General features: G+C 43.7%; 1 protein-coding gene across 1 annotated transcript in view; it reads left to right on the top strand.

Moving 5' to 3' along the window:
- PPM1H (protein phosphatase, Mg2+/Mn2+ dependent 1H) overlaps positions 1-12,829 on the top strand; it is a 122,981-nt gene extending 110,152 nt beyond the window's left edge. Inside the window, exons 9-10 of the mRNA XM_015855388.3 lie at positions 1,574-1,725; positions 7,912-12,829. Of these exons, the coding sequence (XP_015710874.2) occupies positions 1,574-1,725; positions 7,912-8,059 (300 nt within the window). The 3' untranslated portion in view covers positions 8,060-12,829. The remainder of the gene's footprint in view (positions 1-1,573; positions 1,726-7,911) is intronic.
- The last annotated feature ends 1,786 nt before the right edge of the window (positions 12,830-14,615 follow it).

The raw sequence follows: 14,615 nt of genomic DNA, 5'->3' as shown, positions 1-14,615 counted from the left end.
TTGTTTTCTATCACCTTGGCAATCTGTTTTCCTGAGTACCAGCCTGCCATCCATTATTGCTCACCCTGCTCTACCCTTTTCTCACTGGCACTCCTTTCTGGATATTCTCAGTTCACAAAGCTTTTACCATGAGGAAATCCTCGCTTGTACTCAAATTACCAGTAAGAGCAGTTTTTGTGGGGTGTGGAGGTTTTGTTTTGTGTTGTTTTCAGATTTCTGGGGAGATTATCTACTCTTGGCAACATAATCTGCTTCTGGTGTTGGCCTAGAGTGGTGCTACACCAGTGCTGAGGAAAAAGGCTCTTGTGGCTTTGCCTGGGTGGGTGAGCCATGGTGGGTGTATCTGCTTGCTGCTGAGCAGATGCCTGAGCTTTAGCTGTGATTCTGTCTGAAATACTTGCCTGTACCTTGCTGATCAGAGTGTGCAGTGCACTTCTGGTCACCGTGGTGGCCATCTTGCCCCCTTCACCCATTGATTTTCCAGTTGCAACTCTGGGCTCTTACAGCAGAACTCTGGGAGATGGGAGCATTGGCACCTGCTGCCTTTTGTGTAGCAGACCTGAGAGGAGTTCTGTGCTGAATATAAGGATCGCTTCTGTAATGGTATTCCCTCTCAGTCTGAATAAGGCAATGTGCTCTAATTAAGAGAATATCTTGCCTTAACTTTAATCTTCTCCAAAGTCCTTTCTCAGCCGCTACCTTAGATAATGAAGTGAGGTTACATTTTACAAATGACCTTCTTGTGCTTTTGAGTGAAAGGCGAACAAGTGAGGATTAGCAGTGAGGTAGAGATGATTGTTTCCTCAGAGCTGCCTGCAGTCCCATAAAATCATAATTACATTAAAAGGTCTGGGCATTTTATGTGAATTTCCTGCTCCTGAGGAGAGAGTGCACGCCATGCTGACAGCCATGGTTGGCCTGGCTGTGGTGGTGAAGCCAGCAGGCATTGCAACAAAACAACATTGTGAGAATATGCTTGGGGGTTCACTTGTGTGCCAGTATAGAATGGGTCTAGACCCATCTTAAAGATACTTGTAATAGAGCAGGTAAAGAGTTTCTCTCCATTTTGTAGGACCGTTTCCTTGCTCGGGCATTATTTTTAAGTGCAGTGCATGCTTTGGGTCTAGAGAAGCAAATGAGGTACCTTCTCCTTTCCAAACGTGTACAATTTATTTGGCAGAGTTAAATAGATCTGGACAAATGATGAAAACAATTATTTTTGAATACTTTATTAGAAAATATCAAAAATTCATCAAATAAATTATTTAGGTTCCATTTGACTAGCCCTGCCAGCAAGAGGGAAGAGCTTTGCATGCAGAACCAGGCTGGCTTTGATCACCGCTGGCAGCACAGAGCCATGCAGCCCAGCTCAGCAACGCTTACATCCATCCCGACTGGGTCAGCACAGGGATGAGCTGGGCCAGGAGGAGCTGCAGGCTGGAGAGCTGAGCGGGGCTGCGGGAGATGGGCTTCAGTGCCCTGGCCAACCCACTATCTCAGATCCATCTCAGCAATAATTCACAAACAGATCTGTCAGTTTCCTCCTTCATGAATGCTTTTTTGTGTGTTTTAGGTAAGAGTCTATGACCTACTGCAGTATGAGCATGGGCCGGATGATGTTCTGATCCTAGCTACAGATGGACTCTGGGATGTGCTGTTAAATGAAGAAGTGGCAGAAGCTGTCACTAACTTCTTGCCAAACTGTGACCCTGATGATCCCCACAGGTTTGTGTTCATCCCTTGGCTTTCCAGCTTCTCTGGAATTAAGAAAGGCTTTTTGGTCTATTTGTGTATAACATATGATATGGGTAACATTCAGCGAACTTGCATGTTTTTATACAACAGAGAGTCTCTATAGCAAGTGTTTTTTGTCTGTTATAACTCAGAAATGCCTTCAGAGGAAAGTTGTGGGATCGTGGTATCTTGGCATAGGATCCATTCTGTGTGCTGTAGTAGATTCTGTAGAAATCATAGGAGGTTGAAGTCTCAGAAGAACATGACAACAGGTCTCCAGCAGTCATAAGATTCCACCTAGCTCTCCCCTGGATGGTCTTTTAACACTAAAGAGTTGTTTCTCGCTAGGACTTTATCAACATCTCTCTCCCTCTATATGTATGGATAAATACAGCACAATGTGGGTGCTACTCATTGCAAGTCACTCTGTGGCCTTTGAAACCGTGTACAATACTGGATGCTCAGTGCCTGCCAGCTGCCAAACAGGTGTGGTGACAAAACAGCTGCAGAGCTTGATTCTGTTTCAAGTTGATGGATTCTGTTTATTTCAGAAGGATCCTTTGCATTTTCCCACATTTATCTCCTCTCACTTGGTCAGCTTCTCTCTTTATAATACACCATCAAGCACACAAAATCTTCCCAAACAACTAACCAGAGCACTGGAGTGGGTTGGTCCGTCTGTCTGCTGCTGAGTTCAGTGTCACTGTGAATTAAAGCATCGTGCTAGAGATCAGAAGTCTCTTGCTTCTAAGACAGAGAATGATGAAAGTGGAAATAGCTTTATCCTTCTCTAGAGAGTGTTCCGAGAGGAAAAGCCTTTCAGAATGCAGGTTTGGATGGCCATGGTTGTCTTCTGCCCTCTCACTGGGCTGAGAGTAGGGGAAGAGAGCCCTCAGATCACCCCAGTTGGCCTGTAGAAAGTGGAGTTTGGGATCTCCCAGCTCAGCACTGGGATATCTCAGCAGCCAACTGAGAACACACAGGGCTGTTTCACTCACTTGAATGAATATTCCAGTTTCAATTGTTCAGATGCAGCAGCTCTTGAGGGTAAACCAGTCGCAAAATGCTTTGTGTTTTTAGTATTTCTGAGTGGGCATTTTCATGAGGTCAGCTCTGTTCTCCATCAGCAAACAAGGAAGACAACGAGTGGATACAGACACCCTGGCAGCCACTTGGGATTTACAGTGACAGGCACTGCAAAGCAAATCACAAGCAGTATGTTCTTATCCGGACACTTATTCAGAAGCATGGAATGCAAAATAACATTTTGCTGCAAGCACTCAGTTGTCAGGTGAATGGGTGATGAGCATGAAACTGCAACTGCAGTACTTTGACCTTCCTTCCTCCTTGTCCTGAAGAGCTTATGGAGCACTAATGGCAACCAGGGCCATCTTTAAAGAGAAACATCTTTCATCAAGGCATGAAAGTTCCTCTGCCTTCCATCTGAGGGAGATCAGGCATGGTTATGGAGGGGCACTGTGCTCTGCAGATGGGCTGTTCAGAAGGAGGGGACCCACCCAATCAACTTCCCGTTATACCCTAGTACCGCTCAGAGGTGGTAGGGAGGTTTTTCTCTCAATTCTGCACCCCTGATTGTCCTTCTGCGAAGACAGCTGGTATAATGTAAAGCCTCTGCCTCGCTCTGTCTCCATTCTCATCTAGTAATTAGGAAAGGTTGGCTCTTCCTACTGTCCATCCTGGTCCTACCTGTTCATTGTGAATACAGTGTGAGTGCACTGCATCAGTCTTGTTTCTTCTGGTGTCCGCAGCACTGGTGATAATGCTTTTGTTGCAGTAGAAATAGGAATTATTTATTCAATCATTTTTACCTGCTAGGTGAGTAATCTTTCATCCATTACAAGTAAAATATCAAGAAATCAGAGACTAAAGAAAAATAGTATTTTCTCAGATGTCAATTTATTTGTGCCAGTTTAGTCCCAGTAACTGTGGGAGATTAGTCCTGTTTGTAGCAGTGTGAGTATAACGCACTCTAGAATTGAGCCTGCTGCATTATGAGTTAGAGCAAACACATTTATTAGTGTTTGACCTCCAGGTCTGTGAATGGACATCTGAACTGAAAATTAATTTGTTCTTTTAAGTAACTTTGTGCCGGGTCATCTAGAGGCTTACGAATAGTGGCACCAAGACATTTCTTATGCCAGCTTGGAAAAGGTAATAAGAACAGTCCCTCGTATAGTTTACAGAGATATTTATGAAAATTACCTTTGTGGAATTGCTGTTCAGTTATAAAGAATATTTAAAGGGTTTAAAGTACTATGTGAGAGGTTTTATGTAATTACTTCAGTGGTCCAAATGAGGTATAACTAATGAATTTACAATAGCGTAGCACCTCAGACTCTGGAGTTGTGTTCATTCCTCCTACTAGTCAGTGACAGGAGAATTGTGTTTGCAGTGTTATCAGTGTTGCATTTAGAGGAAATGTTATCCCACGGAGTGTCAAGTTCTGTGATGGGTGCATCTGGAGTCTGTGGTGAGGTGAGCAGCTGGAAATGCAAAATCTCAAGGGATGTAGAAAACTTGTCAAAATGAAAGAGAGTTGCCCCCTAGGCTTCATAATTCTGCCGTGTTCTGAAGAACCTACCTGTTGGAGTGGACCCTGCATCCATCTGACCCGGTAGCCTACTTATTCCCTGACAGCAGCATTCTTGGGGGGGGAGGGAAATTAATAGGAAGATTTTAGAGCTGCAGAGCACTTATCTGTTATGTAATCAGCTCTTTGAGGGAACAACATCTCTCCCATTTGAATTAGGAGTCGTTTTACAGCCTGATGGATAAGAGCTCATAGCCCTTGGGAAAGCCCCTGGGACTCTTTCCTGCTGATATTTACTGTCAGAACTATGAGTGTTTGTTACCCACAGAAAAACATCTTTGAATCCTGTCAAATGTAACGTGTGCCTGGCCATCTCCAAGTGCAGAGGGAGCGAAGCTGGTTCTGTCTTCAGCCAGCCATGCAGACACAACCCCAGGGGATCTGGGCAATGAGTGATGAGAACAGACGTGATGAGAGAGCGGTTTCTCTGTGAGGGCTGGACAATTCAGTGACAGAGTGAAGAAGCTGAGCTTGAGTTGGATTTCTTTGCTAGCTCAGTTCAGACAGGAGCATGAAGGACCCTGAGCACGGAGAATGGGTGGTAATGACACACTGCTGTTTTTGATACATCTGTCTGCAGAAGTATGAAGATGAAAAAAAGTGAGAATTTTCAGCATTTCCTTCAGCTGCACCTGCACAGGCTAACACACCGACCTTGGGAGTCTTCTGCTCCTCCTCCTCCTTCCCATCCTTTTTCATCCCCTCTCACACTCTCCTTCACCCTTGTGGAGATTTACAAGGGTGCTGGGGAGCTGCTTTGCCTCTGCTGAGTGTGAGGGGATAAGAAGCTGCTCAAACAGCAGCAAGTTGCCCCTGCTGTCACTGTTTCTTCTGCAGTACTTCCACTGATCAATACTGAAAGCTTGAGCAGGAGAAAAAAAAAATTATTTATATATATATATATTCTTAAAACACAGAAGTTGTATTCCAGCAAGACTGTTCATTAGGAGGAAGTGGGTACTTTAAAACTACTTCAGCAGTTCTCTAATGCTGTCTTGACAGCTGAATCTCTAGTTCACAGCGCTGGAGAATAAAAGCACTCGATAATGGACTGCTGCTGCTATTCATCTCCAGGTACACGAAACTCACCCCCTCTCCTTAGTGCCAAGTTGAACGGCATTGCTCCAATTTGGCTCCATGCTAGGAGAGGAAAGTGTTACCTCGCTGCTGCCTTCACCTGTTCCTTCTTCTCTGCTTCAATGTGCCACTTTTCTTGTGTATTTCAGTCTGCCTACAAGAGACTTCTGGTTTATTAGACTTCTGTTTTAATCTTGCCCTATCCAAACATTAAGCAGCAAATCTTTACGCAATAAAGAGCAATACGTATGCCTTTGTACTCCTTAGATGTGGGGAGCTCTTGTTAATTAGAAAAGAAGCAAGGCAAAGTTTTCTGCCAGGATGGTGGGTGTTTGCTTCTCTTAAGTTCTAACAGTAGCTGAGAAGCCCTTGAAAAAGATGTTCTTAGCCAAAATTCTCTTTGCATTCATGCTGTGAATAAGTGCTTCAGTTTCTCGCTTACCATGTGGAGTCTTTGTATTCTTTAGCCCTGCATCTGATTTGGGGATTTGGGAACTGAGGAATGCAAGTGTGTTTGGTTTTTTTTCCCTTAGGAAACCAAGTTTTGTGTTGTTGTTAGGACAATATGGCCAACTCTTATCACCTCCTGCTGTTATACCTCGAGATCTTTGGTGCAGATGATCTTAGAACCTGCAGAGAGCATGCACACATGTGCACAAGTGTCTCTGTTCAAGTCGCCGCCCTGAGTGGTGCAGAACAACCCTCTGACCCTTCTCCAGTCACTAAAAGCAAATCTCATGTCAAAGCTAGAAGGGCCTGGAAAGTTTACCACTCTGTCTGTACCACTGGGAGCAGGTAGTGCATTACCTCTGCAGAACGTTATTTGGACTTAACATCAAACCTTCTTTGCAGCGAGATGTTGGTTTATTTGCAGTGAATGTTACTTCTTAGAGAAAGTAAATCTCTCTGTGCCTGATTCAAAGGAGACTTTTAAGCTTAGGGAACCAATACTGTAGCAATAGAACATAATAAAACGGGTATTTTTCACCTAGGAGAGCAAATAAAGTTTGTTTAGTGGATACATTTAATAACTCGTTCTTTGGTGAAATTTTCTGGGATTAGAACAATCCTTGGTCAATTAATAAACACCTTTTTTTTGTCCACTTCTTCTGATGAGTGGAGATACTGTTCTGCCCTGTGCCTCAGGCAGATCTGGGCCGATCACTTCTTGCCCAGGATCCTCCCTAGAAAAGGGGGTCTTGAAATGCCAACCTTTCTTGTCCTTCCTGCTTTCTGTGAATTACTGAAGTGCCTTTGCTTTCGATTATCCGAGCTTTACAGAGGGCTTTATAGAGAGCCCTTCATCCTATTAGAGGCTGATAATTAAGCTTTAAATAAAATACAGGCAGGCACGATATTGAGCTGTTGTTTTATTTTCCTTGTGAGTCTCTTAACTGTTTGATTATTTTTTGATTAGTGAACCAATAGAAAAGCTGTACTCCAGCTTTACACTTTACTCCAGATGTACACCCAGCTAAATTTGAAACAACTCAGGCAGGTGTTGGGTTGAGAATTGACTGAAGTAGCTGTTCATCCATAATGAGATTTCTTTCAGCAGAAACTTCTGAACTGGCACACAGATGTTTTGATCGAGTAGCAGCAGGTAAAGGGATATGGGAGAACATTTCTGATCAATAGTGCGTCAGGATTGGAAGGATTGCTGAATTAGGACTTCTTGTAGAAATAATCCAGCTGTAAACAACTGGTTCTGTGCTCTGGATGGTGCAGGGCAGAGCATTACTTCTACACAGCTTTCTGTGACCCCAGGCGGCATCTCATCTTTTCTAAGGGCAGAGAATATGTATAATGCCAGTCGGCCTGGCACAGTTTTGAAGCAACAGGAAACTGTCAGTATTTCACTAAATTAAGCACCTGACAACATTGAATATACAAATGAGAAGGGAGCTCAGTATTCTGTTAATCAGGCTATTTTAGCTGGAATTTTCCTTTTCCAGTTTCACTATAAAAGAGAATTGAAAATCCTTACAGACAAGGACAATAGACAGCTTATCTGCTTGGTTTAAAGCACAATTTGGATTTTATTTCTAACTATTGCTTGTTTTCTAATCACTTGCTTCATTACAGTGTCCCACCAAAGTGAGTCAGCCCATATTTATCTCCAGGTGTTTCAGCCCACGGCCATATAGGAATCAGTAAATGTGTGGTGTTATTTTGTGTCCTTGATTCTTCAAACCACTCCTAGAAACTTAATTTGCTAAAGGAAGTATAAACAGAAGTGTAAAATATTTTCTGAAAACTGGTGAAGTTGAGCACCCAAAATGACCAGCCACCTTTTGACCAACGATTGCTATGAAATACCTCAAGATTCTGAGATAAAAGCTGTGTGGGGAGGTGGTTGTTAACATTTATCTGCTTCTGAAATGCTGAGTGACTTGTCCTTGTACCTCACAAATGTCCATCTCAAAGGCTTTCCTCACAAGTAATGTGAGTAAAGCGCATGGTACCAGCTGTCTTCTGCCTTCCCCCAGGTACACACTGGCGGCGCAGGACCTGGTGATGCGAGCCCGGGGAGTGCTGAAGGACCGGGGCTGGCGAATATCCAACGACAGGCTGGGCTCTGGAGACGACATTTCTGTCTACGTCATTCCTTTAATACATGGGAACAAGCAGTCGTGAAAGTAGCATCGAGAGTGGTTATTGAAAGGGGATCTGTTGGGGAAGGGCCTGTAAGAGACGATGTGTTTTGGATGATCTGACCAAGACGTCTCCAATTGATGTAGTCTATTCATAGCTAATGCTGGAGGGGTATTTTTCTGCCCGAAACATAGGGCTCTGCACATAGACTATATATGATTACAGATAACCCTTAAGATTACAACTCCCCTGTAGTAAAGGTTTTGGTGCTTAAGGGGTATGAGATCAAAATGCTGCTAGAATATTGTGGATTCTGTCATCCCTCCAGGTAAAGACCTGAAGTAAGAAATATTCTTTTCAGTTTGCCATGTAGCTTGGAAGAGCCATTTCAGTTGTGAAAGTAGAAGTGGGTATCAGAAGCCAAGGAGGCTCCTGAAGCCTAACCCGAAATATTCAGAGCGGTGACTTGGATCACATCTCATTTAAAAATACTTTTATACATATAAATGAGACTCAAGAGTTTCCTTCTTCCAGAAAGTTGCTTTCGTGACTTGCCTACGGACAACAGCAAACTGATACAGTCCTTTGAATCCCCATTCCTTCCCTCTGGTCTCTTCTTCAGTAGATTATACTCCTGTATTTTAGTAGGAAAACTGAAATTGTTTTTCGTGTGACTATGCCTGTTTACTGCAGCTAAAACAGCCACCTGCAAAATTGTCCAGGAGAAATAGGTCACAGTCCTGTATTGCGAGATCTGTTCAGGTATGAAGAATTATTTGTCAAGACTCCCTGTTGTGTGTACCATGCTTACACAGAGCAAGCAAGCTCGGCATTATGTAATGTTTACCTGGAGGTTCTGGTTCCTTTGGGATCAGAGATTTTCATTCTTTGAATGGTTCTGTCTGCCTTGTCCTGTTGGAAGGATTCCCGATCACACTGAACCTCAACTGAGGAAAAACTCTACATTTATTTGGGCTCCTGAGTGTATTTTCAGCTGGGTTTCTACTTGAAGTGATGGTATTGTTCTGGTTACCAGTTTAGATGCTCAGATGGTGATCTATTTAAGAGTGATTTCACTTCTTGGTTTTCTTGCTTGACTTGGTGATTAGAAGGTGACAGTTAATAACTTCACATCCTCTTGGTTGTTGAGGACTGTAGCTGAGGATCAGGAGATCACTGTGATAGTGACAAGCCCTTGGGTAGCTTGGTCAGATTTTTCTTAGCAGTCTATTTAAATAACGGAAGTCCAAGGATGTTGTCAGAGTGCAAGCACTAGTCCAAGAGGGTAACAACTGAGCAAATCTGCAGCTTGACTTGACTGCCTGTTCTGTGGACAGAGAGCTCTTCACTTCACTGGCCGCAATTAAAAACTAAATAAATCCCTAGATTCTCATTTATAGGCAGATATATCAGCTGGGGAGTTACATTCAGCCTCTGTTGTCCCAGACCTCATCCTTTTGGAGCTGCTAATCTGACTTGTCCATAAAAGCTACTTCTTGGATAGCCAGAAGACAGGAAGCTGGGCTAACCGTGGAGCACCAACTAGGCATCTCACAGATGTTTTATCCTTTCTAAAGGAGAAACTGCCAGCTCTAAGAGGAGGACACTGTGTCCTTGGTGTTCCTGAAGATGTGCAGGCTTTCTCCTGAACAAGAGTGGCCTAGAGCTTGCCAGTTCTGTAATTTATAACGTGCTATAGAAACAAAGTACAGTGCTGTTCGGTGTAGCAGCCCAGATGCTTTATTTGACTGCATCCAAAGTACAAGTGCAACATTCTCAGTGGGTTTAAAATGCCCTTTCTTTAATTTCTAGACCCAGTAGGAGTTTCAAATTGAGATGAGCCAACACAGAGTGTGTAATGGCTCAGACATGCATCCAGCTGAGTGATTTTAGTCTGAGAACTGTTCCATGCATTCCCCAGTGCCTGCATGTGATGAAGCAGTGCAGAACACTGGTGTTTTATGTTCTAGTGCTCCAGTATCAGTCACATCTGATTAGGTGTTGCCATGCATTATCTGTTTGTTCCTTTTTGTTTTTCCCCCTTTCTCTCGCCTTCTTTGTGCACCTGGGTGAAGAGATTGGCAGGTTTGAAGCCTAGAGTGTTTTTCACATGGTCCCACACATGTTTCAAAGTTCAAGAGATCTTTCTGTGCTCTTTTTTTTCTTTTTTTTTTTTTATTATTATTATTATTTTGCCTAATAAACTTGTCAAGATGCTTTTTGTGCTCTTTGTAACTCCTGTTGTCTCTTTGCAAATGCAGTTGTGTTGTCCTTTTTTTTTTTTTTTTAATGGGGAAACTAATGGCAGTTCCTCTGAAGTCACATGAACAGCAACAAAGCTGGTGCTCGCTGTGACCACCTTCAATCCTGAGTCAAATGTTTTTGTGCCCATGCGTTGTTAGTCTTCATTATTTAGTGTCATGGGGTCAGCAGACGTACCAGTCACTATGAATCCACTGAGTTCAATGGGGTTGAATGAATTTCCAGTGCGGTATTTGCCAAAATATAAAAGTGAAATGTCAAGGCAATGGAAATGCCCTCTTTCAGAGGTGTTTTTAAACACTCCTCAAGAGAGGTGGAGCAGCAGAGCGACTTGATGGGACCAGACTCACTGATAAGTTATTGGAGCAAAACCTGTCGTGCAATGGTACAGCTCTGTGCATCAGCCTCCAGCGTCTGTTGTTCATCCGAGGTACTGCCATCAGTCAGCCTGCTTCCCGGCAACTGCTGTGCCCACCCAGGTCACACTGTGTCAGCTGTGAGCCCTTCTGGAAAGGGCAGAGGTGCAGCATCAACAATTAATATCAATTAGCATCAACTCTGAACATTTTCAAGAGTAATAAAAAGCTTCCTACTCAGCTGTATGTGACTGAAACCGTGCTGTGGTGTGTTTTGTTTTGCTTGTTTACAAAATATCTGTTACACCGTTTACAGGCTTAGCTACTGTGAGTGGCTCTGGTACATCTGCGGTTCACTGCTTTGGTGCCTGGGCTTTCACTTCTGTCCGCTTTCATTCAGGGCTTCTTACACGCCTGCACTGTGCTCTGCTTTGTGGCGTGGTGCGTACACACACCAAGGTGGCACAGACAGTAAGCAGGGAGATGCCACGTGTTAAGCAAGGATAACAAAGCATTTCCTATTCTCTCCATAATGTGCATTATTTGAGGAGTCGTGGCATTAGAAATCACCGGTGACAGAGAGGAGTTGTGATCCACAGTGCACAATGCACCTTTCGGTTGGGTATGGGATGGATGTCACCATCTCTGCAGCCCCTCAGTTAGGAGCAGACCGCTCAGCACCAGCTCCAGTGTTTAGATGCCGGGCACATTACCTTAGTCACTGCCCGATCCTGGTGGCAGTGTGGCTTTTCATCTAGTGAAGTTCTGTTAGCACCCAATGTTGTCTCAGCATTAGCAGCAAGGAGCCTCAGTCCTGGTTACCTCTGTCTTAGTAGGTATTGCTCACCGTGCCGGTACGTTGGTAGGTTATCATTTCTTGGACAAGAGTGAGAAAAGGAAGCGTAGTAGTTCAGATCAGTGGCATGCCTCGTAGTTCAGATCAGTAGGCAGCGCCATTAACACTGCCTTCTGGTACCTGATACAGTCCAATTTCTAGAACTTCAAAAGGAGCAGCTTCTGCCATTCTCTTGTGAATAGTGTTGCAGAGGGTAGTACAGCTGTGTCACAGCTTTCCTGTCTCACTACAGCCTGAAGTCATTTTTGCTTAACTTGACAAAGACAGTAGTTGGAAATTTCAGCCACATGTGAAGTGAGGCACACAACTGTCTCTTGCTAAATTAATGCGGTGATGCTTCCTTTGTGAACACAGAAGCCTGCTGTCTAAGAGGGCTAATTTTCAATGATGTCCTCATGCTGGAGGGAGAAATTGGTTTTAATACAAGGAATTTGAAAGAGCGACAGGGCTGACGACTAAAGGAAAAGCAGGCCTAGTTTGCTATCAGCAGTGATTTTCCATGTTGAAGTTGCTTCCACGTTAAAGTACATCAGGGAGGTCTGTGAGGTGTGGTAGGCGCTGCACCTCCCGGATAGTCTTGAAGAAGTGAGAACTACACTCGATGTTTTGGCTTTGAGCTTTTATGTTTTAAAGAACACTACGTGCTCCAAGCAAATCTGCCACACTCCTTCCTGCCTCAGCATCCCGCTTCCTTTTATATTTTAAAGCGTTTTGTGCAAATGATTCCAACGCTTGTATCAAACTTGAGTTGCAGACCATACGGAATTGTTGTTCCTCCGACATCCTTGGTGTGTAAATAGTTTTCCTCCATGTGTCTGAGATGAAGATGCAGTGATGTGGCTGCCGTAGACTGAGCGGCCAAACGATGCTGTGACTGTGCTGCTGTATTTCTACCTGTGATGTACTTGAAGGAGGATGCCCTTGTCCGCCTCCACTCTCATTATTTTCTTTTTTTTTTTTTTTTTTGACTGTTGGTGGTGATGTTGGTTCATAAATATCTCATTTGGGTTTGTTTTGGTTTTTAATAGCTGCCACTTTTTTTTCTTTCCCTTGTTGGACAAGTCATCTTATTTGGAGACCCATAGAACTGCCCATGTTCTGTATGTCTTGAAGAACAACGGAGCTGCTGGAGAAAGGTGTTTTGGACCAATGTACTTATGTTTTGTGACTGTGAAATGTTAATCTTTTTGTAACCTAAGAACAAAAAATTGTTTGGTAAAGGGATCTATTTTGTGTTTTTTGAAACTTTTCAGTGCAATGAAAAAACAAAAAAAGAGGAGGATGCTGAAGAAGTGTATGCGCAACATTTTAAATAAAATTTTAAATTATATATATACACATCTATATCTATAACCATTATTATTCTGGCTGTGTCATGGAGAGTACCTGAGTCTTTGTGTATTAGTTGTGCGATACAGACCAGTAGAACACTGTTTTAGGATTGTGGCGTCATAGAATCATTAACGTTGGGAGAGACCACTAAGATCATTGAGTCCAACCACCACCGCACCACCAGCACACCCACTAACCATGTCCCTCAGTGCCACACCTACATGGTTATTGATTATCTCCCTGGACGGTGACTCCAGCACCTCCCTGGGCAGCCCGTGCCAATGTGTCGCCACTGTTTATGAGAAAACCTTTTTCTTAATATCCAACCTGAACCTCCCCTGGCACAAGTTTAAGTCATTCCCTTTTGTCCTGTCACTGGTTGTACAGAAGAGACTGGCCTCCACCTCAACACAACCTCCATCAGGCAATTACAGAGTGATAAGGTCTCTCCTGAGCCTCCTCTTCTCCAGACTGAACAATTCCAGCTCCCTCAGCCACTCCCGATTAAGATTTGTGCTCCAGACTTTCATTGCCCTTCCCTAGACAAGTTCTGGAGCCTCGATGTCATCCTTGTAGTGAGAGGAGGGGAGGTCTCACGCTTTCTTAATTCAGCAAAGTGAGTCCCCATGAGGTGTCATTGCTCATAGGAAGAGCTCTTGGAGACCTCCGAGCTGTTTGCTACTGTAAGACTTCACTGCTCAGGCTGCCAGCTGCCATGTTCTGCCTCAACAAATTGCTATGCAAACTGATCGGGCATCATCTCTGTGGTATGAAAAACTGGGTGTAAGTTTTGCATTGACAGTGTAGCTGCAGTATGCTTTCCATCCTCCTCAGTTTCTTAGGAAGCCCTGTCTGAAATTCCCCTTTCAGTTTATATTAAAGCCAAGGGTGAATTAATTGATTCCACTGAAGGAAGTTGTCATGGCAGGTTCAGTAACCAAAGAGGCAATTACAGGTACTGCAGATACCAGGACCTGACACCCCAGCACAGTACCAAGACACAGGGCCTGCAAGTCTAGAGCCAGGTTCTTACTACCATCTTCAAATGTCATGTTGTAGCACAACTAGTTGTCCCCATTCTTATTTTACTCCAAATGCAGTTGAAAAGCAATGAGAACAGTTGTTCTACACTGCTCCTATATGCTCTGTATGTGCCTGGCATTCTCAGCACAACAGCATGCTCAGATGAACAATCTGCTGCACTCACTCTGGCTTTCCTTACTCCCCCGTAAGCCCTGCAGTGTATTGCTGCAGTCAGGACACTGACCAAGTTTAACATTACAGCGTAAATACTCTTCAGCACGACTTTGTCTCCTCAGTGTAAGCCAAGTAAGACAGCGCCAGCAGTGTCAGGTGACCCTAATGGAGCGCTGTCCACATCACGCTATTGCTTTGCATCTCTTATGACCTGCATCCTCTGAGGTTGCAGGTCAAGTAAAGCTTGTTTCCTTTATATATATATATTATATATATATTATAGATGTTCAGATGTGGACTTCTGTCTAGAATTCCTCTTGCAATAAGTGTGATGGCACGTTCATGCCCTTATACTGAACACACTCGGTTAACTAAAGCTACACAAAGGAATTTCTTATGTTTTGTATAGTTGCTGTAAGACGGAGACCTGATGTTTCATCTTCTTAATGTACCCTTGTACAGCAACGCACCTTCACAAAAACTTCACTTCTTTATAGCATTGCACTGCAGCCTTTATTGATTCCAGAGTCACGCTCTGCTTTCCAGGAAGGCTTATGTAAACCAGAGTTACTGCACATCCTGTTCTTGTTACGAG

This window comes from Coturnix japonica, chromosome 1 (assembly GCF_054131305.1).
Source record: "Coturnix japonica strain WE chromosome 1, WE-NBRP24, whole genome shotgun sequence".
In the NCBI taxonomy this organism is placed as follows: Eukaryota; Metazoa; Chordata; class Aves; order Galliformes; family Phasianidae; genus Coturnix; species Coturnix japonica.
The sequence above is the reverse complement of the archived record's forward strand: the minus strand, read 5'-3'. Positions and strand labels throughout refer to the sequence as shown.